General features: G+C 38.0%; 1 protein-coding gene and 1 long non-coding RNA gene across 5 annotated transcripts in view; one reads left to right on the top strand and one right to left on the bottom strand.

The window, feature by feature from the left end:
* LOC121019081 (uncharacterized) overlaps positions 1-11,270 on the top strand; it is a 49,401-nt gene extending 38,131 nt beyond the window's left edge. For 3 of the 4 annotated variants that reach the window (XR_005785432.1, XR_005785431.1, XR_005785434.1), the window contains one exon: positions 1,521-1,868. This is a non-coding gene — a long non-coding RNA (uncharacterized LOC121019081). Of the gene's footprint in view, positions 1-1,520; positions 1,869-11,138 lie in introns of those variants that run through there. The other variant, XR_005785433.1, reaches the window with a different exon arrangement.
* DNAAF10 (dynein axonemal assembly factor 10) overlaps positions 2,892-25,774 on the bottom strand; it is a 25,618-nt gene continuing 2,735 nt past the window's right edge. The window contains exons 2-8 of the mRNA XM_040458217.1: positions 19,045-19,145; positions 15,806-15,936; positions 13,089-13,190; positions 10,827-10,942; positions 9,511-9,645; positions 6,861-6,958; positions 2,892-3,792 (exon numbers count right to left, since the gene is read on the bottom strand). Coding sequence (XP_040314151.1) covers positions 3,585-3,792; positions 6,861-6,958; positions 9,511-9,645; positions 10,827-10,942; positions 13,089-13,190; positions 15,806-15,936; positions 19,045-19,145 — 891 coding nt within the window. The 3' untranslated portion in view covers positions 2,892-3,584. The remainder of the gene's footprint in view (positions 3,793-6,860; positions 6,959-9,510; positions 9,646-10,826; positions 10,943-13,088; positions 13,191-15,805; positions 15,937-19,044; positions 19,146-25,774) is intronic.

Raw genomic sequence — 25,774 nt, 5'->3', positions numbered from 1 at the left:
CTACTGGCCAAAGAATTGCCCCCCACTCCAGGCAGCGTAAAGGGGTGTGGGTGGAGTGGGGTGGGGGCATCGTCCTAGCAGCCCTGAGTCCTCAGCTGTCTGGATGTGGGACAGGACTTCCATGAGCAGATCCCAGCAGGTCTAAGAACAGTATAGGCTCAGTGCCCCCAGGCTCTCTCAGGAGGCAACACCAGGCCCCCTGGCTTATAGGGACTGCTGGGCATGGCCCAGCTCTGAGGGAGAGCTCTGTGCAGCTCTGTGCAGCTCTGGCAGCCTAATCCCACCCAAATTAATGAGGTGGGGCTACACAAGACAACAAGGGTGGACCTGTAGGGATGAGGTCTTCCTGGGCAAAAAAAAACAACCAGTCCTTTTTAAGGAACATAGCTAAAAGCCAACTGCCCACTTATTTTCCAAATTAGCCATAGCGACTGAATGCAGATTGAGATATTATACTCAGGTTGCATAAACCAGCCTTGTATCCAAAGCCTATTTGCTGCTTCACCTACTTTAGGGGACAATCTGGTGACCAAAGGAAAACATGTCTTTACAAAGTAGCACTTGCCTAGAAGGGCCTAGACCCCATAATCAGAATTATTCCAGGGATCCCTTACCAAAATATTTTGATAGTTTACCACCACCCCTAGCAAAGCGCCACATGTTTATGCTAAAGAAGAATGGAAACAAGTACACTAAAATGTACACGATATCTAAGTTGGGTTTTTAGGTTGTACTGAGGCCTGGATGAATTATTTCTAAATGCTGTGAATGTCTGCTTCTAATCTGGCCCTCACAGGAAGCAATGCAGCCCATGAGGTAAGTTGACAGAAGGTGCACCTACTGGCAAACCTAAGCATTGTGGTAGCTAAGAGGCTCACTTCTCATGGTATACAAATGAAGTGCCATTTTGTTTTTGCATGTTTGGTTTATATGGATGGTCGCATGCAGGAGACCCCCATCATTGTGTGGACCCAAGGACTGAGGGGGTCCACACTGAGGTAATGCCTGGTCCAGGAGACTAGCTGGACTCCACAGGGGATCACCAACAGTTGGTAGTAGCTCCTAGTTGTGTAATAAAGCTTGTGAGGCTCAGAGAAAATGAGTACCATGATTGATTAATAATGGCTGCAATAAATTAGGGGCAGGGAGGGGTGTAAGCAGTTGAGTGGGATAGAGGACTTGCATTCCAACTAACAAATTTCATCAATTTTAACAAGCCCATCACTCCTCTCCCTCCTTTTTTACATCTTTGAAATTGAGATGCATCTTGTATCACCAAGCCAGATTGTATTTTCCAAAAATGGACACAATATTTTAAGTCTCACAGGCTCGTCCAGAACCTAGCCAAGCCCCCATCAAGAAGTAGAATTTATATCTTCTCTCCTTGAACAGGGGGTGTGGGGGGGGGGGGACTTTGTGACTGCCTCAACTAATATCATGTGGCAAAAGTGACACTAAATGAATTATGAAGCTAAGCTATTTAAAAATGATATTGCTTCTACCTGGCCTCCTCTTTTCAGATGCTCATCCTTGGAACCCAGCCACCATTGCTCTGAAGAAGCACATGCCATGTGGAGAGGCCCCTGGTTCGCAGGCCTGGCTGAGGTCCCAGCTGACAACTTGCAGGCCATATGAAGGCTACATTGGAAACAGATCCTCCAGCCCTAAGTCTGGCTGCCTGACTGAGGCTGCACGGAGCACAGATAGTAAGTTTCCCAGTGATTTGTTACACAGCAATAGATAACTGAACGATCCTGCTAGATCCTGGTAAGTTGGCAGCAATCATGACGACAGTTGTCACAGCTGGCATGTGTACACCAAATTTGTAGAGTAAGTGACAATTAATTAAAGACCATGTTTTAAAGAAATCCTGCCTCACCAACATTTTTTGTGGTACAAAGGACAATACCGTAAGGGAAACATGGAAAGGTGATGTAGAAGGCTCAGACTCTGAATAGGCAGAAATCTGAGGCATACCATACCAAATTTATTTTGTATATATTTTCCTTTATAAGGATGATCTAAGTTTAAAAGACCATTCAAGGAATATTAAAGAAATGCTAAGTGATAAGAAGTGTGCATTGGTTTCACTGGCAGCGTTTTCCTTTCTCTGTGGCAGATCATCTTACAATCAATGACATCTTAGATTTAATGATAGAAGTATTTACTATCCTTGACTTAAACCTCTCTAATTATACCATCAAACACAAGTTTTCTGAGAAAGAATTTCACAAATTTTTTATTTTTCCTTGAAAATTGAAAAAACAAAACCAAAATCCAGCAGGTATAGGCTTCTTTTAAAGTTCAATTGAATTCTTTTCATGTTTATTTATTTTTGAGAGAGACAGAGCATGCACGGGGGAAAGGCAGAGAGAAAGAGAGAGAGAGGGACACAGAATCTGAAGCAGGCTCTAGAATCCGATCTGTCAGCACAGAGCCTGATGTGGGGCTGGAACCCACAAACCGTGACATCATGACTGAGCCAAAGTCAGATGCTCAAATGACTGAACCACCCAGGCACCCCTAAAGTTCAATTTAATTTTTACTTCCATAATTCTGTCCACAGCATAAAACATCTTGTTGGTTTTTTTAAGAGGTTAATTTTCTGAATTTAATATTCTGAACTAGCAACTTTCCAAGAACCCATGAGATCACAGGAAGCTTACATATTACAAATGCTTCAGGTGGCTCTGACTCTTGAGTAGAAGAGTGAGGGAGGGCGGGCTTAATGAAAGAGTGATAAAGTGAATACCTCTGAGCTTTATCAAAAGATCTAGTAAACACTAAGGAAACAAAGTGAATTAAGAGGTACTTATTAAGCATTTATACAGCAAAGAAGTGTTGGTGTCAGCTTTATTACTACTGTTAAATTATCAGAATCAGAGCTTCCATAGATTTCAAAAACAAATTTATTCATAAAATATATAAAAAGATGTGACAAAAAATAAGGCTAGAAAACCCACAATCTTATACATCTCAACATCACTTACCACTCAATAAGCAAAAGTCTAATTTTACTCTTATTTCTGAAGTAAAAAGAGGTCATTGTAAATAATATTTCATTTTATGAGTTATACAGCTAAAAACTGTTACCCAAATCTAGTCTGACCATGACATTTTGGTATTTTATAAAGTACTATTCTTTCCAGAAACTTACTGACACTGAAATCTCTCAAAGTATATTTATGAAGGTTAATTCACAGTAGTTTTACCAAAGCAAACAATTTTAAACTAGGTGTTATGGTAAAGTATTATAACTCTGGTGATGAAGAACAAATTAAAAATATGTTTGAATATAGACAAGTATCAACTTTTTCTTAGAAACAGAGGGGAGATGAACAGAGCTGGCCCTGGAGACAGCGGTGCCCCATGCGCTAACAAACCGCAAACCGGTGTCCAGTCAGGTTGCTGGAACACACCTCTCGGCATTTCCCACCCAGAGACGGGCTAGTCTGGATGTTTGCGTCTGGGGCCTGTTTTCTCAGTCAAATCCAACTTTGTTCAGTGAAGGTCAGAGGATTCCAGGGCACATTCTAAATACTATGAGTGTTCTTCTGGAAGGTTTCAAGTCCAAAGTCTTTAGATCAAATTTTATGGAGTTTTGTAACAATCAGTACTCTTACCATTTGATCAAATGAACTACAGATGCAGAGACCCCTTTTATCTGGACTCCAGTCCAAACTGGAAATGGGCTGGGTAGACAAGGTGACATTCTGCAGAAGGCTGACGGAGCCGGCAACTCCCATCTCTACTCCCTCAGAATCTTTCTTTGACCGCTGAATAGGGTATTCGCTGAGAACAAGACCAGAGTGGTAAGGAGAGAAATCTTAATATTCTCCACATTGTGTTCATATACATATAATCCGTGACTCTATTTTTACTTCTCAGTTGATTACTGGAACAAATAATCTTTCTAATGTTGAGTTTTATACAAAGAGACACTATTTCAACCTCAACAGCTTTAAAGGGGATTGGTTCTACTAAAAAAATTTTTTTTTTCTGAGAGAGGAGACAGTGCTTGCTCTCAAGTAGGCTCCATGCTCAGCGTGGAGCCCAATGAGGGGCTCACTCCCACGACCATGAGATCATGACCTGAGCCAAAATCAAGTGTCGGACACTCAGCCGACTAGGCCACCCAGGCACCCCTCTCCTAAAAACTTTTAAATATCATCTCTGTTCAGCATAAGTCTGTATTTTCTTTTCATAATAAAAGTCTTAGATTGATCTAGCATTCTTTATGAAATTCACTTGTGTTCCTCACAATCTTTTATTGCAGTTCTTCTCTAGATTCGGCTTGCAGGACACCATAGGCAGAAAAGGTGCAAAAGCAAAGGCTGTGAGTAACACTTGCAGAACCTCACCTACATACTTCCAGAATGAAGAACAGACACTGTTTCTAACCTTCGAGCCCCATGACACAGACCCAGTGCACACCTTCTGTGTACTGTTTCCATGGGAATGTGCTGCTCAGGTATTTTAGACCCTAGGATATCATTGCTCCAAGGAAAAAAAAAAAGCAATTCTAAGAATATTTGTTTTCTTTCAGCTGAAAATATCAATTTATAAAATAAGTAGAGCTGAAGGTTAACAACTGTAAATACTAGTTGGTCTGGATTTGAGAGGGTAAAAAGAAACATCCCTCCCTACAGCAGAGATGAGCTCCTAGTGAAATACAGGGACAATCTGCCTCTGAAGGCCTTTAAAGCCTGTTAGGTATCGACTGTGATACTACCTTCATTTCTTAAGTGCTAATAAAGGCTAAGAGTTTCAAAGGTACAAAGCAACTCAAAAGCAGAGAAGAAATAGAAGTGATAGGCAGATAACCTACTATTCTTTCTTCTTCTTGGACCATACAACTTCTTTTGATTAAGAGGAATAAGATATTCAGATGATGAAAAAATTACAGAATTTTTTTCAGGTCTCTTAGCTTATTTAGTATTTAAAACATAACATAAATACATATTTAGTATTTAAAACAACATAAAAAAATTTTAAACCCTCTATATTGTCTATTAAAGTTTTAAGAATGTATGTTTGTGTGTTTTGAATATACACACACACGCAAAAATCAGCATGTTGGGGTTCATTCATTCAAAAAACAATTTCTGAATTAACTAGGTGAGTTCCTCTAGGAACTCTCTGGTGCTCAATAAATATTTATAATTTAAGTGCATTACTACCAAAGGAGACTGGCAAATGGAAATAGAGCTAAATATCATTTTACTTAAACCAAATCTCTTTTGCTGGTGTAATACTTGACAGCAAAGCTCCAAACCAATTTGAAGATTAGACTAGATACCTGTTATGGTAAGCATTAAAGTTCATACTGAGATAAGCTTCAAGTTTCTTTTTTTTTTTAATGTTTATTTATTAATTGAGTGGAGGGGCAGAGACAGAGAGAGAGAGAGAGAGAGAGAGAGAGAGAGAAAATCCCAAGCAGGCTCCACACTGTCAGTGCAGAGCCCGACACAGGGCTCAATCCTACGAACCGTGAGGTCATGACCTGAGCTAAAATCAGGAGTTGGATGCTTAACCGACTGAGCCAACCCAGGCACCCTGAGATTAGCTTCAAATTTCAACTGTATACAAGACTCCACTTTACACTATCGTCAAAAATTCTAGCTGCAAACGTGGTTTGCACATCACACAGAACTACAACTCCGTATGTGGATTACAAAGAAAACTGGAACTAGTTCGTCAAGGAAGCAGCCTAAATAGTTTGGTCACAGGCAGAATAGTGATGTGCTGCTGCACGATCCAATTGGCAGAGACTAATGGGGAGCATGGCCTGGTTTGGGAGAATCGGGTAAGGACAATGGGCAAGGTACAAGGAGAAGACGAGTTACCAAATGGTCTGTCTACTGGGCATTCTCCCATAACTCGTAAAGCTTTTCCTCTGCTTGTTACTCACAGGACCTGTATAGTCTTGATCTCAAGCCTTTTTGTTGGCCAGATCCCTAAATACTTGAATACTTTCCAACTGTGGCCTTGTTTCTCAGCTCCCCTATTGCCTTCTAAAAGAAGCTAATCAATAGAGAAGTATTTTGTAGGTGTGAAAGTCCTAGCCATACTGAAGATGGTGGTTTTCTTCTTATATCATGAATCAAACTTTATTTTGGAAATATCTTTCATTTATGGGCTTGTGTTAGTGGGTTTTTTCCCCCTTGAGTGATGGAGAAAGAAATACCATTAAGTCTCAGTTTTCGTCAGGCCCTATAAATGAGCAGCTGACCTAGTATGTGCCACGTTAGGGCATCAGGGACTCAGAGCACAGCCAAGGCTGTAACTCACACTGCCTCCAGCACACAGAAAGCAAACTCCGTGATGGGGCTTTTCCTGGAGACCCATCCGTCACCTCAGTGCTGTTTGGATTCTTTCACAACAACGGTATCTGAACTTGGTCAAGTGAGTGATCAGGATCTACAATTAAGAATTCCAACCCATTTCTTATTCCCTAGAGGTAGTGTTGTAATGACCAGACAGTAAGTAATACTTCACAGAAGCGTTTGGTCAAATTTTCACATCCAAAGCAAAACAAAAACAAAAACCGACAACAATAAAACCTAGCCAAAGCCATGATTTTAAGCTATGAAAAGAACTATTCCTAAGTTACCCCGATAGATGGAAGACACAACCAAAATGACAAATATACTTAGTGTGCCAAAAGAAGGTTAATACTTACTAAGTGTAAAATAATGACATTAATTTGAAAAAGCAGACAAAATAACACCCTTTAATTTAAAATCATTATCGAAATGAACTAAGTCAAAGGAGGAAGAAGGACAACCAAGTTCAATCTAATCCTACTTTCCGCCCACCAGTAACTTAACAAGGAGCCATGAGCATCAACAGAGACTTACTACTTCCAGAGGTGAAGGCTGCCGGCGCCTCCAGCAGTCAGAAAGAGCTCTCTGTTCTGTGGCAGGTGTCGGACTTGCCACACAGTTGATTTATGGGCCTAAACAGGATGAGAGGCACATAACTAGTTTTTATGTTTGTTTATATGATAAAGATTGTCCGAGAAGAGAAATACTGTAAAAAAGAATTTTTACCACTATAATTTCAACAACCATTATAGAAGTAATTCAAGTATTTCTGGCACATCTCTTCATAAGGGCTACAGAGATTTATAGAGTTCATCATAAGAAATAAAAGCATCATTTTTCTTTGTGGCTTTACGAAACAAAGTTCTACTGGATCAAAAAAAAAAAAGATGTTATCAGATTAAAAGTCCATTTAGGTATATAGTACCATATACATAGATTTTACACATGTAAATATCCCTAGCTCACTCTGAGGGAAAAGAAAAACTCAAAGTACAAAAACATACTTCATCCTAAGGGAAAAAAAGGATAGACTGGTTTAAAAACAAACAACAACAACAATAACAAAAACAGCCTTTATTTTTTAGAGCAGTTTCAGGTTTCCAGAAAACTGAGTGGGAACTTCAGAGAGTTCCCATATACAGAATGAATTTTAACTTAAAGTTCCAAGAGGCTTATCTTAATTTGTACCATTTGACTTATCTAGTCTTCAAAATAAGGACCACAGGGACTTATAGATGGGGTTTAAGATTATAATAAGCCAGGATCTTTATTCAGTCATATTAAACTAAAAGACAAAAATGGCAACTGGAAGGTTAACAGCTTGTTAGCACCTCAACAACAGCTAGTAAATCAGTGTTAATGGTGTAATATTCACTGCCAGGAATTTGAAAGACAGACAGAGAGAAAGGAAGGGAGGGTGAGGGGCAGACCTAGGGAGAGGGAGAGACAAGGGGGGTAGAGTGGAAGAGAGAAAGAGGGAGGGAGGGAGGAAAGATTTCTGCTTTGCAGAAGCAGTGAGACCAACTAACTTGATCTAAGTCATTCTTAGACACTATATTTTAGGGAGTGATTAGTGATTAGGCATTTGACTTAATAGTCATGTAAGGGGATTACCATTAGCAGATTAAAAACACATATCTCAAAATACACCCTTTAAGTGTGTGACAGTCCTCAAGTGAGTGGGTCCAGGCTGTTAAAACCTATTTTGTTTCATAGCTTAAACTTCTCTTTTTCTTCTGGAAACTGATAAAAACAAAAAAAGAGGGGCCATGACCTCTTAAAATACAGTGGCCTCATTTGACAGATTTAGCAATTACTTGATTAAATAAATATAACAAAAACTTTGAAGATGACACTTTATAATGGGCAGATGAGAACCATGTTACAATTGTATAAGGGACAATTTAATAAAGTGCTTTATGTTGTTGATACTTAATATATTCTGAAATAACAAAGGCAAAACAATACTGCAACTTATAGCTACCTTAAGAATTTAGTTCATCAGGCAGCGACAGTAATTTATATGCAATAATAATAATAATTAGCAGCAATAACAACAACAAAAAGACAAAATGGGAAGGTTTGAGAAGTACTACTGAATCCACAATGGAGGGAGAGGGAACAAGAGAGTCAATTTTTATTTCTTGAGCAACTTACATATTTTAATCTTATGGAAACTACAAATCTGTAACCGATCTTTACTTTTACATTCGAGGAAGGTCAGAGTCACATTCCCAATCCATCTCTGGCAAATGACAGGGTGTTGCAGCAGGAATTTATGCAATCCCCTTACTCCAGGCATCACCATCTTTTTTTTTTTTCTTTTTTTTAACCAGTATTTTTCCTGTGCTCAGCCTTCTCTTCATCTATTTTTGATGTGATAATACCATGTTTCCTTCTAAGCTACCTGAAATACTCTTTGGGACAAGGTAAAGTATGTATGTATGTGTGGATGACTGACTGAATAATTTTTTTTTTTAAGTTTTTTTTCAACGTTTATTTATTTTTGAGACAGAGAGAGACAGAGCATGAACAGGGGAGGGGCAGAGACAGAGGGAGACACAGAATCTGAAACAGGCTGCAGGCTCTGAGTGGTCAGCACAGAGCCCAACGCGGGGCTCGAACTCACAGATCGTGAGATCATGACCTGAGCCGAAGTCCTGAAGTCGGACGCTTAACTGACCAAACCACCCAGGCACCCCTGAATAATTTTTTTGAACCTACTATGTACAAGGGTTAATACTTGAAATAATTTCACTTAATGTAGCAAACCAGAATATGAAATAAGATGTGATGAAATGACATAAATGTATATATGTTGATATGTTCTGAAAAGTATATAATTAGATATTAATACAAATACTATATATTTATTAGAAAACACTACACTAGGTTTTGTTGATCCAATTCTCAACATCAGCTAGTTTTCTTTTCATTGCTCCTAAACTACAAAATAAGATTCTTAGCCAACTGAAGCCTTTATTATAGTCAAGAAATCTAAAACTGATAAACTTTGGGGAAGTACTCTGCACAGAAAAACCTGTCAAGTTCCCACAAGAATATATTAAAAATAGCTCCCTTCATATAAAGACCTGGAAAGAACCTTGATGACTAATTCTATTTATTAGTCTAAAACAAGCTATGAACATTCCTCTTCATAGAAAGACATTTCCCCCATATTTACCTTTTCTGAAACAGAGGCAAAACCTTTGGTTGGATGCTGTGTTCTCATATCAAAAACATGAAACTTTCCTTCCAGTGATGTAGCTACCAATTTATTCATACTTATGTCTTTTCTGTCAAACTCCAAGCTACATACCTGTAATAGAAAATACTTATTATTGATGGTCTAATGATTATTATTCAGGAGGTTCTTTTAAACTAAGTAAAACAACTTTAAAATTATCAGCTCATGTGAAAGGATTTAAATAATCATTTTATCTTTTGAGAACCAATACATCAAATACCTTTCAATGAAAAAATTTCTTTTTGGTTTATAGGATCAACAAAACCATCCTGAGTTCCCCTGTCTGGTAGATTATTTTATAAAGCCATATAATTTTTTACTGTTATTACATAATTATTATTTTTTTAATGTTTATTTATTTTTGAGAGAGAGAGAGACACACACACACAGAACACGAGTGGGGGAGAGGCAGAGAGAGAGGGAGACACAGAATCTGAAGCAGACTCCAGGCTCTGAGCTGTCAGCACAGAGCCCGACATGGGGCTCGAATTCACAGGCTGCGAGATCATGACCTGAGCTGAAGTTGGACACTTTACTGCCTGAGCCACCCAGGTGTCCCTATTGTTACATAATTATTTTATACAGTCCAGTCAAAGCTGATTTTAGAAAACAGGAAGGAACCACATTCTTCACTAAAGGTGTACAACTCAGGACCCAAAAATCTGAAAGAACTTGTGGAGGCTGTTACTATTCTAATATTAGCAGGAAAAAAGGCCTCTAGCCTAGCTCATTTTAATATCACACTGCGCATAGCCCACAGGGGTCCACAAATAAGACACAGGAGCTGGTGACTCACCAGGAGTTGTCATACCACATCTGAGTGTGTGTTCACTTTCTGAAGAAAGGATCCATGATTTTCATTAAATTCTCAAAGGGCTCCACAGCTCAAAAAGGTTAAAAACCATTGGCAGGGGGCGCCTGGGTGGCTCAGTCGGTTAAGCGGCCGACTTCGGCTCAGGTCACGATCTCACACTCCGTGAGTTCGAGCCCCGCGTCGGGCTCTGTGCTGACCGCTCAGAGCCTGGAGCCTGTTTCAGATTCTGTGTCTCCCTCTCTCTGACCCTCCCCCATTCATGCTCTGTCTTTCTCTGTCTCAAAAATAAATAAACGTTAAAAAAAAAAATTAAAAAAAAAAAACCATTGGCAGAGGGGCTGTACTGAGATGAGTTATTAGAGGTGCTATCCTTTTGAAGTAGTTTGGAGGTGGACAAAAACATGCTAAGACAAACTATAAGAACCCAAAGGTACATTACCCCATTTTTTATGTTCGTCTCCCACCGCAATGACATATTTCTGAGATCAAACAGTTTGATATCCCCATTGTCATAGCCAGCACAAACAACACGCTCCTCTTGATTATAAGCATTGCCTGGAAATCAAGACACAACATTGCATATCTTTATAAACACTAATTTGAAGGCTGCTAAAATAATGTTATAGAACCTTATACCTTATACATATACCTTATACAAAACCACACTAGGCAGAATCTCATTTTGCCAAACCTGATAGGACATCAAGATTATTAAGTTGGTTATCTAATTTTGCTTTTTTTTTTTTTAAAGCTCATTTGCTGAGATTCTATATTGAAGGGGTGAGTGAAAATGTTTATTGGAGTCTAAGTTGAAAGCAAATGGTCTTTCTCTATTATATCTGCAGACTAACAGGTCAATTACAGTTCAAACATAGCAGGGGTTGGTAGAATAAATACAGCTATGCTTCTATTGCTTTCTTGGTAGTAACTATATTTGAATGCAAATAGAAACTACTTTAAAACCATTTAGTTTGCAAAATGGTGTCTGGTGTTATCTTTGCAAGGAAATCTGAAATACATTGTAATACACTGTTAAACATTTGTATGGATGGTGGCCCCTGAAGTAAATTTATAATCTGTAGTTTAATTCATCCTGCTTGGATCCAGGATATTTTCTGGAGTACCTCTGGCACTCATCTCTCCCCACTACACACACCAATGTGATTTTCCTAAAGCTTCAATCCCATCTCATCCTTGCAAAAACCTTCAGAGGTTTGCCACTACCTCCCCACCATCTCAACACTTCTCAACACTGTGGCCCTGAGCCACATTTAAGGCTACTTCTACCACTATTTCATTTAACATACTTACTTTGGCACTTTTCAGGCTATTCCTTATACTTGACACTTCCTCCCAATTTCAGTGGTTGATATCCTATGTATACTTGGTCTGAGGTCAAAATGCTCTTCCTCCACAGACATTTCTCACTTGAAGATTCCTTCTATATTCATCCATACTTCTTGTGACCTTTTCTCACTCTTACTCTTATGACTCTTATCTACTATAATTAGTGTAGATATTACACCCTCTTTACTGAACTATAAGCTTCTGGAGAGTAGTATATGAATCTCTCTCACTTTGCATGCCCACAGTACAGTACTATGACATTCATAAAATGGTCAAATCAATGGATTGTTTTTCAAACTTAATGTCCCCGATTTTAAATTGTACTTATGTCCCTTAGGTCAAAGATGAAAGGCTTTAATGGCCCACAGATAATTACTTTTTAATTATCACATCAAATTTTAGATGATGATTCTAAATACAAATCCTGAAATTTCTCCCCAAAGCGTACATGTGTTAAGTTTACATATTCTTGCTCATTATATACAAACACATAGTAATTCCCATACGATAACTTAGTTTTTAATTTGGAAATCTAAAACTTTCCTCTGATTAAATAATAGTGCGATTTTAAAATAATATATAGAACTTAAACAGTTCACATATACTGTTAAATCCCACTATTAATGTCTGTTATCTATATAGTATTATACAATGAAAAAGGAGAAAGAATTTCAAATTTCAAACAAAGTATGACCCATATCCTGTAGTAGCAAAAATTATTTTCATTTTCGCTCCCAGTAAGAGATACTAAGGAATATCAATTAGTCCTACAAAATCAATATTCACTTTAAGTATAGTAACAGAGGAACATTGTTATCAAATTATTAACAAATAATTCTGTAATGGCATAACTATGTTCTAGAAAATAAACATCCTCTGTGTAGAGTATAATGTAAGATTTTTTTAGGTCACCACTTGTGTTTCAGACTCTGCTTAATTCCACTAATGGCACTTGACTCTAAACTAGGTCCACATTGTCTCGTTAGACCCAAGTATGTAATAGTAGCAAATATTTTTGAGCACTTAATAATTTAAGCACAATTCTGAGCACTGTATATGTACTACTTCATTGAATCCTCATAAAACTATTTGGCAAATTCTATTACTAGTTTCACTTCATAAATGAAGAAACTAAGGAACAGAGAAGATTGCTAAATTGCCCACCTCACTCAGGCAAGAAAAAAAAAAGTGAGGATTCAAACCTAGGCGCCAGTGGCTGACATTAACCACCATCTCTATTTGCCTCAGTAAACTATCAGAATAATCCAAAAAACAGACTGTAAAGAGACTATCTTGAACCACTGTGCTTTTTACCATCTGATACATCAAATGCAAGAATTCTTCAAGAATTTACCAAATGCCACAGTCCAACAGTCTCTCTTGTTTTCTCCTTGTACAGGTTCCATATTGGCAACAGGATCATCTTTTTGCCTTGGGTCCCACACCTTCACAGTTCCTGTTGTGAATACAAGTGAGTTGGCAAAATTCAACAGTGATTGAGGACATTTCTGCATTCTCTTCCTATGACTTCCTACGTACATGGCGGTATTACAGATACTAAAAAACCTGAAAAATTTTCACATATTTCTGACTTCTAAATGGGCAAGTTGTATTTAATATCAGAGATATAACCCATATGTTACTGTCTGACTTGATTTCCAAGTTAATAGATACACAGAAGAGCCAACAACTATTCCGAAGTTATCAATAAGGTCTGACCGACAAGGCAAACACAAATGTTATGTAACTCAGATCAGGTCTTATTTTCTTTGAGCCTAAAACTAATGTACTATTTACTTAGACTAATATCAGTGTCATCTTAATTTTTATTTTTTTCCATACTACCCATATAATCATTGGCATTTTTCTTATACAGATGAATAAACTCTGATTTTTACATTTATGATTTCTTATATGGGGTTTTAGAACACTATCTCACATACAATTAAACTTAATTTCCCTGTGGCAATAGAGATGAGGGAAATATTAAATAAAATTAACACATATTTCTTCTCAATTGAATTTCAACTCCCTCATTTTACTGAAAATTGCAGGACTACTAACTAAACTCATCACTGCCTAGGAGAAATACAAATGCATTTAATAAAATGGCTGAAAGGCAAGTAAGTACTTGAGAGAGAACAGGAAAAAGGCAAAAAATCTTTAAAAGGGAAATAAACTTAGGAAAAGGGGAGATATCCCACTAGATTTGTCTCTAAGGATAAAATAAAGTCAGTCATTAAAAAGGCTACTTTAAGGAGGAAAAAAATTTCTCACAAATGTGACAAGAGATTATTATATTACTGTAGAGGGTTCATACAAATCGTTAAGATTCATATGAAATTTGCAATAGTTAAATGAGCAAGGAACATGAACAGACAATTCACAAAGCAAAACTAACTAGTAAACAAATATAGAAAGAAGTTAACACAAGTGGGAATGCAGGACCATTTTTACTTATAAAATTAAGGAGGGGCACCTGGATGGCTCATTCGGTTGGGCGTCCAACTTCGGCCCAGGTCATGATCTCACGGTTCATGAGTTCCAGCCCCACATTGGGCTCTGTGCTGAGTGCTCAGAGCCTGGAGCCTGCTTCAGATTCTGTGTCTCCCTCTCTCTCTGCCCCTCCCCCACTTGTGCTCTGTCTCTTTCTCAAAAATAAACATTAAATAATTTTTTTTTAATCTAAAATTAGGGGGGAAAAAAGAAAATCAGTGCTGGTAGGACAGACTCGAAGTCTACCTCATCAACTGTAGCTGAGAATGTACATGAATACTTTGGCAAGTCTGAGGATAAATTTAAAAAATCATAAAACACGTTTATTCTAAAAAAGTTAGATACATGATGATACTCATTCCTTCATTATTTTAAAGTCACTCTCCCAAAACAATAAACAAAAATTTAAAGCAAAGTGAGTGCTTATTAACAAAGACATGGTTAAGGACACTGTGATATATACATAGAATGGAATATTACAGTCATTAAATGGTAATTATGGAGACAGCAACATTTGCATATGACAAAACATAAAAAAGATAAAAATCATATCTAAACAACTACACAAAACTGTATGTAAGATTGGAAAGGAAAACAAATCTAATGGTTATGTTACTGTGGTAGATTGAATGCTACTTTTCCTTATATATTCCATATTGCTTTTATGATTAAAAAGAATAATTGATTTTAATTTTTTTAACATTTTATTTATTTTTGAGAGAGAGCGAGTGGGGGAGGGGCAGAGAGAGAGGGAGACACAGATCCCAAGCAGGCTCCAGGTTATGAGCTGTCAGCACAGAGCCTGATGCAGGACTCATACCTTTGAACTGTGAGATCATGACCTGAGCCAAAGTCAGATGCTTAACCGACTAAGCCACCCAGGCACCCCGGATAATTGATTTCTAAAACCCAGACACTGTTGAGTAACTACTAGAAAAATACATCTCTTTTCTTTTAAAGTAATTTCCTCATGGTCTCGAGCAGCCAAACCCACTAAGACACCAAATTTCTTATGTACCCATCGTGAAGCAACAAAAATTCTGACTCCATTACAGTCATTCAGAACAGCTTTGAACACCAACAGATCTGTCCCTTGCTAGTCACCACAGGGCAGGAAAGCGGAGTTGGTGCCCTTGGATCATTCTACGATGCTCAGTAGAAGGATCATGGAACTTCGATGTTCAACTAACTGTCAATATGACAATTTTCACAAGTACCAATTCTGCTTTTTAAAAAAAGAAAATGAAAAGTTGCTGCCCACCTTATATTGTTTTTGAGCTGCCTCAAAAACCTGTAAAGCAATTTTAAATCTTTCAAGGTTCATAGGAAACTATGGTTGTTAGTAGCTGAACTTGCTCAAAACTAAAATAGCAAGTGCTATGCCTCTATCTCAAAATACTTCAAAAGTCTGAAGCAACTGAGGGATATGCAATTAAACTTGCCCATTAAAAAACACTGTTAGATTTAGGAAGTCAAGGCCTCTGAAGAGGATTTCCATATAGAGAGGACATATTGTTGCACAGAGACTTATCTAAAGAAAAAAAAAATTTTAATACACAGAGTACTTTAACTTACCATCTCGGCTGCCAGTCACGATTTCAGGTGCACCTTCCCCAATTCCCAGTCCGCCTACACCATCTATGGTATTTATAATTTCTTTATGGCCCTTTACAGAATATACTGGGATCTCTGGAGCTTCCAAATTCCTAGGCAACAGAACACAGCTTCTTAGTTACTCCACATGTCCTAAACATTTAGTCCACTAATGAAATTTAAGAATGCATACCATATTTAGATTTTTGTTTTAAAACAAGTGTTTTGCTGACATATCGGACAAAGGGCTAGTATCCAAAATCTATAAAGAGCTCACCAAACTCCATACCCAAAAAACAAATAACCCAGTGAAGAAATGAGCAGAAAACATGAATAGACACTTCTCTAAAGAAGACATCCAGATGGCCAACAGGCATGTGAAAAGATGCTCAACGTCACTCCTCATCAGGGAAATACAAATCAAAACCACACTCAGATATCACCTCACGCCAGTCAGAGTGGCCAAAATGAACAAATCAGGAGACTATAGATGCTGGAGAGGATGTGGAGAAACGGGAACCCTCTTGCGCTGTTGGTGGGAATGCAAATTGGTGCAGTCACTCTGGAAAACAGTGTGGAGGTTCCTCAAAAAATTAAAAATAGACCTAGCCTATGACCCAGCAATAGCACTGCTAGGAATTTACCCAAAGAATACAGGAGTACTGATGCATAGGGGCACTTGTACCCCAATGTTTATAGCAGCACTCTCAACAATAGCCAAATTATGGAAAGAGCCCAAATGTCCATCAACTGATGAATGGATAAAGAAATTGTGGTTTATATACACAATGGAGTACTACGTGGCAATGAGAAAGAATGAAATATGGCCCTTTGTACCAACATGGATGGAACTGGAGAGTGTGATGCTAAGTGAAATAAGCCATACAGAGAAAGACAGATACCATATGTTTTCACTCTTAGGTGGATCCTGAGAAACTTAACAGAAACCCATGGGGGAGGGAAAGAAAAAAAAACAAAAAAAAAGGAGGTTAGAGTGGGAGAGAGCCAAAGCATAAGAGACTCTTAAAAACTGAGAACAAACTGAGGGTTGAAGGGGGGGGGGGGAGGGAGGGGAGGGTGGGTGATGGGTATTGAGGAGGGCATCTCCTCCTTTTGGGATGAGCACTGGGTGTTGTATGGAAACCAATTTGACAATAAACTTCATATATTGAAAAAATAAAAAATAAAAAAAATAAACTTAAAAAAAAATAAGGGTTTTGCTATGAAGGTAATTTATACATTTACTTCCAATATTTTCTCTCCACTTTAGCTTCTTTTGAGCCCTTAATGAGCACTGCCATCATTCAACTTGGAACTCAAAGTCCTGCACACACTCAGTGATTGTGTGTGCTCTATCAGTGATTGTGTGATGATCTATCTAGGACCTCTGCACATGACTTACCAGGTGAGCTTACTAATAAATACAGATTCCTGGGCTCCTCCACAGATGTAATGGATAAACATCCCCAAATCTGCTGACTCTTTGGTCCACTGAAGTCTGATAATCACTACTTTATTTTTTTTTTTATTTTTTTTATTTTTTTGATAATCACTACTTTAAACATAGAGTAAATTCAAAGTGATTTAGAATGTTTCCAAAGTAGGCCTTGGTAGTCTGATCTTGAGATCTTTTGGAAGGATAAAATATGAGTAGTGTTTACTTTGTATATGTTTCTTCCTTTATAATGTATTATTTTCTCACTAAATTCCTTACTATTTTCATCTAGTTACATATTTTTCAGTGTACTATCATGCTGGGCACAGCAAATCTACAGTCGAACTGGCTGAAGCTTGTCTAAATCCAGGTTAGTTAAGAGAAAGGAATGCAGGAAAGCACCCACTACTGTGGGTGTCTGAGTCTACCCAAGATGGCAGGGTGATGAATGGCTCAAGTAAGTTATGTTAATACACCCCTTCTCCTGCCTCCCTCTTTTCTCCTGGAGCTTCTATCCACATTTCTCTTTAACAAGTCAGTTTTTGATAACTTATACTTAAAAAAAAAAATGAAGGTAGCTATTCACGAAATGTAATCCCAACTTATTACTAGGCCAAGATTTATTAGTAAAATCTCCCTAATTAAAATTTCAGATAGCTCAACCTAGGAGACCATGTTTATTTTTGTAGCATCATTGTGAAAGAATCAGGACTAAACAGGACTGAGATTCCACTTCAAAGAATTGCTTTACTGTTTGACTTTAAAATACTGCTTTTTACAACACAAAATTATAAGACTTAACAATGAAAATAAGTCAGTAATACCTGTGACTATGCTAGGAAACTCTATTAGGGAGACAGTCAATAGTGATATTTGTTGCTTAGTCTTATGCTGAAATATGTTATTTTTAAAAAGAACATTCAGACTGGTTTCTCCCAAGTTCTCTGAAAGTATATGTAAGAACTGATGCATTCTAATAAATGCTAACTTAATTATTAAGCAGTTAAAGCAAGGGGAATTAAAATAGCTTCATTCTATTTTATGATTCATGTCAGTAATTTAATAAGAAAGCAACAGATTCTAAGTGAGAATCAAGAAAGGTCACCTTAGAAAACATGAAGTAGAGAAGATAGTTTCTTTCTAGAACATTACTATATACTTTAAACAGTAAAAATAAGACATATTCTTGAAAAGTAATTGAGGAATTTCAGTTCATGCAATCTAAGTAGGAAATAACTAAAGGTAGAACATGAAAATTATAAGCCTTTGGCATAGTTACAGTCTTGTTCATTTGCAACAGGTTTACATTGATTTGCTCAATAGATGTGTTCCTAAAAAGTTGTGCTTAGATGTGCAGAATTTTTTTAATGAATTGGGAATTCTACATTAAAAAATTCAAACAAAGAAAACCTCAGTGTATCATTCTATAATGCCAAATGTCTCACTGAAATATAAACAGTATCTTAAGTTTTCCATATTTTACATGTGTGGGGAATAGCCCTTTATGTACAAATACAGGGGATTAAATGCTAGCACCAAACAGCATGTGTGGAAATAAATATTGGTAACATTATTCAAACTAGCTAAAGAAAAACAGTATTTTTAAATGGATTTTGAATATGAAATCTAGAAATATATATTAAAGGACAATTCTTACATTTTTATAAATAGTTAAAATTGAACAAGGAACATTTTAAAATAAGAAACCTCCCTTTCAGAGGAAGAGTAACAAGACTATCAAGGAAACTGCCTATCTTGCGTCTTAATATTGACTAAATAATCTTACCATATATGAAGGTTTCCAGCAAAATCTCCAGTAGCTAAATATCTCTGCTGTAAAGATGTTGCACCAAATGTTCCACACTTAATGGGTTTGGCCTTTTCAATCTTGACAGAGGGAAGGAAAGAGGATACATTATTTATGTAAGCAGCTATTTATAATTCATGATATTTATGGCTCTACTATGGGCCTTAAATAAGGCACATAATATAAAAAGCAATGAAAAAATTTTCTGATCAAAATTATGCTTTTCCTTTCATCACTTTTCTGTAGTTTAAAAGTGTGTAACTGTCAAAAAGAATGAGTTTTAATTTTGCCTTTGCTCTCATCTCACTAATGAGACATTCAAATGCTGACAAGTGCACCATCTCTATTGGTTTGCAAATATGAACATTTCAACATTTCATGTGGTATTCTTCTCTAAGATCCTCAGTAGGAATAAGAACATAATGAAGATGTTATTCTTTCCAGATGGCTACAGGAACAAAAATGTTCATGTGTCTCTTATAGTTTTCCCTGCAGAACCCTATAAACTGAGAGTGTTTATGTCACTATTCTCTCTGGGACCTTGTCAATGCACACAGATTTGTAGATGTGTGAGTGCCAAAGGCACTGCTATTGCTATGGATTAGCCAATATTTTGAAGTTTCTTTAAAAAGCTCTGTTTCAAGTATTGCATATAATCCCATTAGTAAAACAACCACATACCAATGCACTAGTTAAGGTACATGGCTTAAGGAAATCAAGTCTAGACCATATTATCAAAAGGATCCTAAGAAATGATATCATACAGGGGCGCCGAAGGTTGGCTCAGTCAGTAAAGGGGCCAACTCTTGATTTCGGCTCAGGTCATGCTCTCACTGTTGGTGGGATCAAACCCCATGTCTAGCTCTATGCTGACAACAAGGAGCCTGCTTGGGATCCTTTCTCTCTCTCTCAAAAATAAATAAACATTAAAAAAAAAAAAAAAGAAATGATATCATACAATACCCTCCTGTCATAGGCAAAGAGCTTGAAGCACACAACTTTACACTTTTGCCCAACTTATGCATTCCAACATTTTTATTGAGTTCCTACTAAATAAAGTCAATGAACTGAACAGACTAGGATACAAACATGAATGCGATTGGCCATGCCCTCAAGAAGGAGTTTACAACCAAAATATCAGTTCCTATTTGACTCCTCCCACATATACATGCTACTCTTCGCTACTCCCACACTTGTGTGGGTCATCCACTAATCTCCTTTTACTCTGTCACCCCCACCCACCCTAACCCCACCTGCCCTGATTCTCCTGGAGTCAGCTGCTGCCTTGGCCCCTGTGAACTCTGGGCAATACCGAATCTGATGAGGCTTGATGCCTACCCCACTCCATACTCTAGCCCTATAATATCACCTCCATTTACTTGGCCTCAACGGGGTAAACCTATTGTCTTAGTCTGTTATAAACTTTAAGATTTTTATTTTTTTTTTTTTTTTTTTTTTGAGAGAGAGAGAGAGAGCATGTGAGCGGAGAGAGGGGCAGAGGGAGAGAGGGGGAGAGGGAGAGAGATCCCAAGCAGGCTCCATGCTGGGTATGGAGTGGAGCCCAATGCAAGGCTTGATCCCACAATGGGATCATGACCTGAACTGAAATCAAGAGTCTGATGCTCAACCGACTGAGCCACCCAAGAACCCCAGATTTTTATTCTTTTTTTTTTTTTAAGTATTTATTTTGGAGAGAGCACAAGCAGGTGAGGGTCAGAGAGAGGGGGACAGAGGATCAGAAGCAGGCTCCTTGCTGACAGACTGACAGCAACGAGCCAGATAAGAGGCTCAAACTCACGAACTGCGAGATCATGACCTGAGCCAAAGTCAGAGGCTCAACAGACTGAGCCACCTAGGCGCCCCTATTCTTAATGTGTACAAGAGTAATACATGTTCCCTACAAAAATTCAAACAAAACAAAAAACTGAAGGGAAAAAAGTGAGTCTCCCTTTGATGCTCCCCAGTAGTAATCCCCATCATTCTAGATCTTTTTCTACACGTTTACACTAAATTAAACACATAGGTTTAATTTAATATAAGAAGGCCTTATATTTTCCTTTGACTTTTTTTTTTTTTTTTTGACATAACAGTATTCTGCATACACTTTTTTCCCTCCAGAGTTCTCCAGTTTCCAGGGGATTTCTTCTTGAAACTTTTCAGTTCCTGGGCCAATCTCATCCCTCCTAGTAGGTTTGGCCTGTTTCATAGAATTAAAAAAATAATTTCCCTGCCACTTTAAATGTTTGGCTAGGCACTTCCATAGAGCAGTTTTCAAAGAAAAAAAAAATCCACTTAATACAAACTAAACTGAACTTTTCTCTCATGATTCAAAAGATATTATTATATGGTACAGGGCTTTGGAAACTTCCAGCTTGTTAAGCTTTCACACTGTTTGGGAACTGGAGAAATGAGCAGTTACTATGTAGCCAGGTCTACAAGAAAGCATTCACAGCCTCCGTGGAAACTGCCCAGTAAACAAAAGCAGTCATCTGTAATAACATGGTTGTAAAAGACCCTATTGATGAGGAACACAAAATTACAAGAATAATTTTTTTAATGCATTTGTGGTCCCAGATAGTTACTCAGAAACCTGATATTCACTTATTTCAATTATTTTTTCCAATTTTACTAAAAAAAAAGTTATAATGCAGCAACACGAAGAATCAAAAATTTGGCAACTTAACAAAGCAGTTTCCAACTCCAGATCACTTTTGTGCTCCCCACCTTCCACTTCCCCCAAATAAAAGTAACTGAAATATCACTAGTGGCACAGCACTTAATCACTGTTAGGACACAATTTCTACGGTTAAAGTAATTCAGAGTTCCAACTTATGCCAACTGATAAAATAGACACCCACTCCTTCCTCCACTTATGTTACACTGGGCCTGGATGCCCCAAGTAAGAAGTCACTGGTCATGGCTCCCCCGGTCTGAGGCAGGGGGTGAAGATGGGCCTCTTGGGTAAGCAGCTGGTAGGCCTCATGGACAAGAATATGGCTCCAGGGACTCGTGGGTTAGGAGCTGTGGGGAGGTTGCATCATGTATTGATAGAACTCTCCAGGAAAATTCTTCTCAGGGACCTGGGAAGACTTGTCTCCCATTTTCTCCTCTTTTACCACCTAAAGCACTCTGCTTCTCACAATTCCACTATCACTTGGAGCCTTTGATAGGGTTTCTCTTCTTCCTAAACCACAGAAGAGTTATACCATAAAAGCTAACCTCTACTTTTCAGTCCCTACAGTGAGCACATGGTTCTTCGAAGATTTTACTGCTGGTAATAAAAAACTAGGAAGCAAAAAATTTCCTCCCTGTGGTATTTCTTCATCTAACTTTCACCTTTTAAGCCTTTGGAACAAAGATTCTCAGACCATGCTCCTAGAACACACTAATCTTCCAGCACCAACATAAATTTACACACACAGATAGAACCTTTAAAGAGCTAATAGACAGGGGCACCTGGATGGCTCAGTTAAGCGTCAGACTTTGGCTCAGGTCATGATGTCATGGTTTGTGGGTTGAAGCCCCACACTGGGCTCTGGGTAGACAGCGCAGAGCCTGGAGCCTGCTTCAATTCTGTGTCTCCCGCTTTCTCTGCCCCTCCCCCACTCATGCTCTCTCTCTCAAAAATAAACGTTAAAAATTTTTAAAAAAAAAAGCTAATGGATATGATTTTCTCAAACTTAAGTTTTCTTCAATATTTTGTTTACCTTGTCTGTTAGAAAATATTAGCAAATGAACGCCAATAAGAAAACCTGGAAATGAAGATTAAAGTTTATGTATGGTTGCTTCTTGTGATATAAAGATCACAATATGTATAATATAGTCTGATATTTCCACTAGAAAACCCCTTCCTTGTACGGAATTGGAACAAACTACTCGAGTATTTCATGGAGTTCCAAAAACAGCACCACAATGTCCAGACACTCTGGCACCTGAACACATCTGAGAATCTCTACCTTAAAAGGAAAGAAACCAAACTGAGAGCCACTCTATTACAATAGATCCTAGACTAGATATTTCCACATCTGTCATTGCACAAATTCTAAAAGTCAGTCTTTTTTTTTTTAACTGTTGTTATTTATTTCTGAGAGAGAGAGAGAGAGAGAGAGAGAGAGAGAGAGAGAGAGAGACCGAGCACAAGCCAGGGAGAGGCAGAAAGAGAAAGGGAGACACAGAAGCAGAAGCAGGCTCCAGGCCCTGAGCTGTCAGCCCAGAGCCCGACGCGGGGCTCAAACTCATGAACTGCAAGATCATCACCTGAGCCAAAGTCAGAAGTCCAACCAATGGAGCTACCCATGTGCCCCTGCAAGTCAGTCTTTATTGAAATATAATGGAATGAAATAAACTGCACCTACATTTAGAGGCAAAGACTCACAGGACTGGTACCAAGGCCTGTGGTAGACAAATGTACTAAGCTCTTTGAAATCTTGCCTTGATTCCTCTGACCTCATTTCCTGCTTCTCTCCTTTCTACTACACTCCAGCCACATCTGCAACTTCCTTTTTGCTCCTCAGACACAACAAAGTCATTTCTACCTCAGGACATTTGCATTTACTATTTCCACTGTCTGAACTGCTCTTCCCTCACATCATGTCTGTCTTCTCCAAATTCAGATTTCAGATTAAGTGTCACCTCCTCTGAGAGGCTTTCCCTGCACCTCCAATCTGAAGTGGAACCGCCAAATCACTATCACCCACCCTGTTTAATCTTCTTTATTTCACTTACCAATAAAATTATTTTATTTATTCAATGATCTCTGTCCTTTCTAGAATGAGTACCATGAAAATGGGGCCCTGTAGCATCTGTTAAACACCTTAAGGTGCTCAACATTTGTTGAATAAAAATATAAATTAACATCTATTAGCCTCTCATTCCTAGTGCTGGAGAAAAACCATTGGGAGTCCACGATCCCATTTCTCCCACCGTGTTTTCACATGACACACCATAGTTTTTGGTGTCATTTATACTCAATAATGAAAACAGCATCCATATATTGAGCACATCTATCAGGTACTGTTCTAGATGTTCTTCTAGTCTAGGCCATCACTTTTCTTCCTCACACAACTGCAAGCTAAGTGTCTGCAACTCCCCTTTCCAGATGAGGAGACAGGTTTAGAGGACTAAGACTTGCTCAAGGTCCATACAGCGAAGAAGACTCCAAGTTCTTTATACTAATTGTGGCTGCCCCCAGACCTACATGTAAATCAATTAAGTTTATTATGTAGCCCCGATTCCATAAACCAGAGAGTGATTAGAAGTACCAAAAATGTTCCAACCTTGAAAAGGACTGGTGAGTAAATGGTATTGTCACAAACTGAACCTACTTTCAGATTCGTGTCCTCTCACTCCTACCTTCATTCATATCTTTACAAGATATATAGTTACCTATGCCTCCCTCATGTTCTCTTTTCTCCTTATACTAAAGAAATACAGATTTATAGATACTAGCAGTCTGTTGTGCAAGAATAAAATTCAACTCAAAATATAAAAACATTTTAAAAAAACCTCAAATGTATAAACATCTTATTATTTGCATGGCAGTGAGGACTGCAGTTGGCCAAGAAAGGCTGAGCTCTGCTGGCAAATGGACTTATAGAAGCAAGGGTGTTTTCTCTTTCTAAGATATTCACGGACATCATAATAGCTAAATTAAGAAGGGGCAATGGAGTGAAGCTAATTTCTTATAGTTCATAAAAAGGTTCCTTCCCTGCTTCTGTTAAGTATTTTACCTTTGGGAAACAAGGGTTTTAAAAAAATCCACTGGTTACTTAAATTTTCCTTGCTAGGGAAAAAAAAAAAAACCAAAAAACAAAAAACCACAGCTAAAAAGATTTATTTTGCAAAATTTATTCCAAAAAGAAAATTGGTTTATATTAATAACTTTTGCTGTAGGACCCTGAAAATGACCATGACTTAGTTGTTGGTTCTCTTTGCTACAATAAGTTAACATGATTAAGGAAGCCCATGATGGATAAGTCCCATGAGAGCTATTTTTGTTCCATCTGTGGGTGGGTCTAGTACAGCTTGTCAGTATTTCCTCCTCCACATCCTAGCACTACTTTAATTAACATTAAAAGAGTTAGTGAACCACATGGTAACAAGCAGTGAACTCAGTGGCACAGGGGCTAAAAAAGCAGAACTTTATTCACTTACTAAATTTTAAAGTATAAACATCCACAACTATGATTCCAGTTTTCAGGGCCGCCCCAGTCCTCTGTGCCAATTAGAGGAAAGTTGTCCTTTATAGGCTGAGGAAGTCTCACATTCATAAAGTTTGATGAGAAAGAGACAGATTTCAGTTTCCACTTGAACCCTGCAACCCCTTGTGTGGTGTAGCAAACTGCTCAACTATACATGAAGGCCCTCATTCCCTAGCTATACTTAGTAACAAGATAAGGCAAACATTAACAAAGACCTGTTTGCTTCCTTCACATTTTTACCTTGGATACATGGGCTTTGGAACACATAACTTGAGGTGGTTCCACACTGAAGAATCAAGTATTTCAGAAATTCATCTAGCCCCATGGTAGTCAACACTGGTACTTGTTAGAATCACCTGGTTGAAGTTTAAAAAATACTGATATCTAGGCCTCACTCTACTCTAAATGAAGAGTCGCACTCCATCAGAATTTAAGGTGGGACCAAGGCATGAATGTTTTAAAACACACACACACACACACACACACACACACACACACACACACACACA

This window comes from Herpailurus yagouaroundi, unplaced genomic scaffold, assembly GCF_014898765.1.
Source record: "Herpailurus yagouaroundi ecotype Mexico unplaced genomic scaffold, PumYag 221, whole genome shotgun sequence".
In the NCBI taxonomy this organism is placed as follows: Eukaryota; Metazoa; Chordata; class Mammalia; order Carnivora; family Felidae; genus Herpailurus; species Herpailurus yagouaroundi.
Note: the sequence above shows the minus strand (reverse complement) of the source record. Positions and strands in the feature narration are given on the sequence as shown.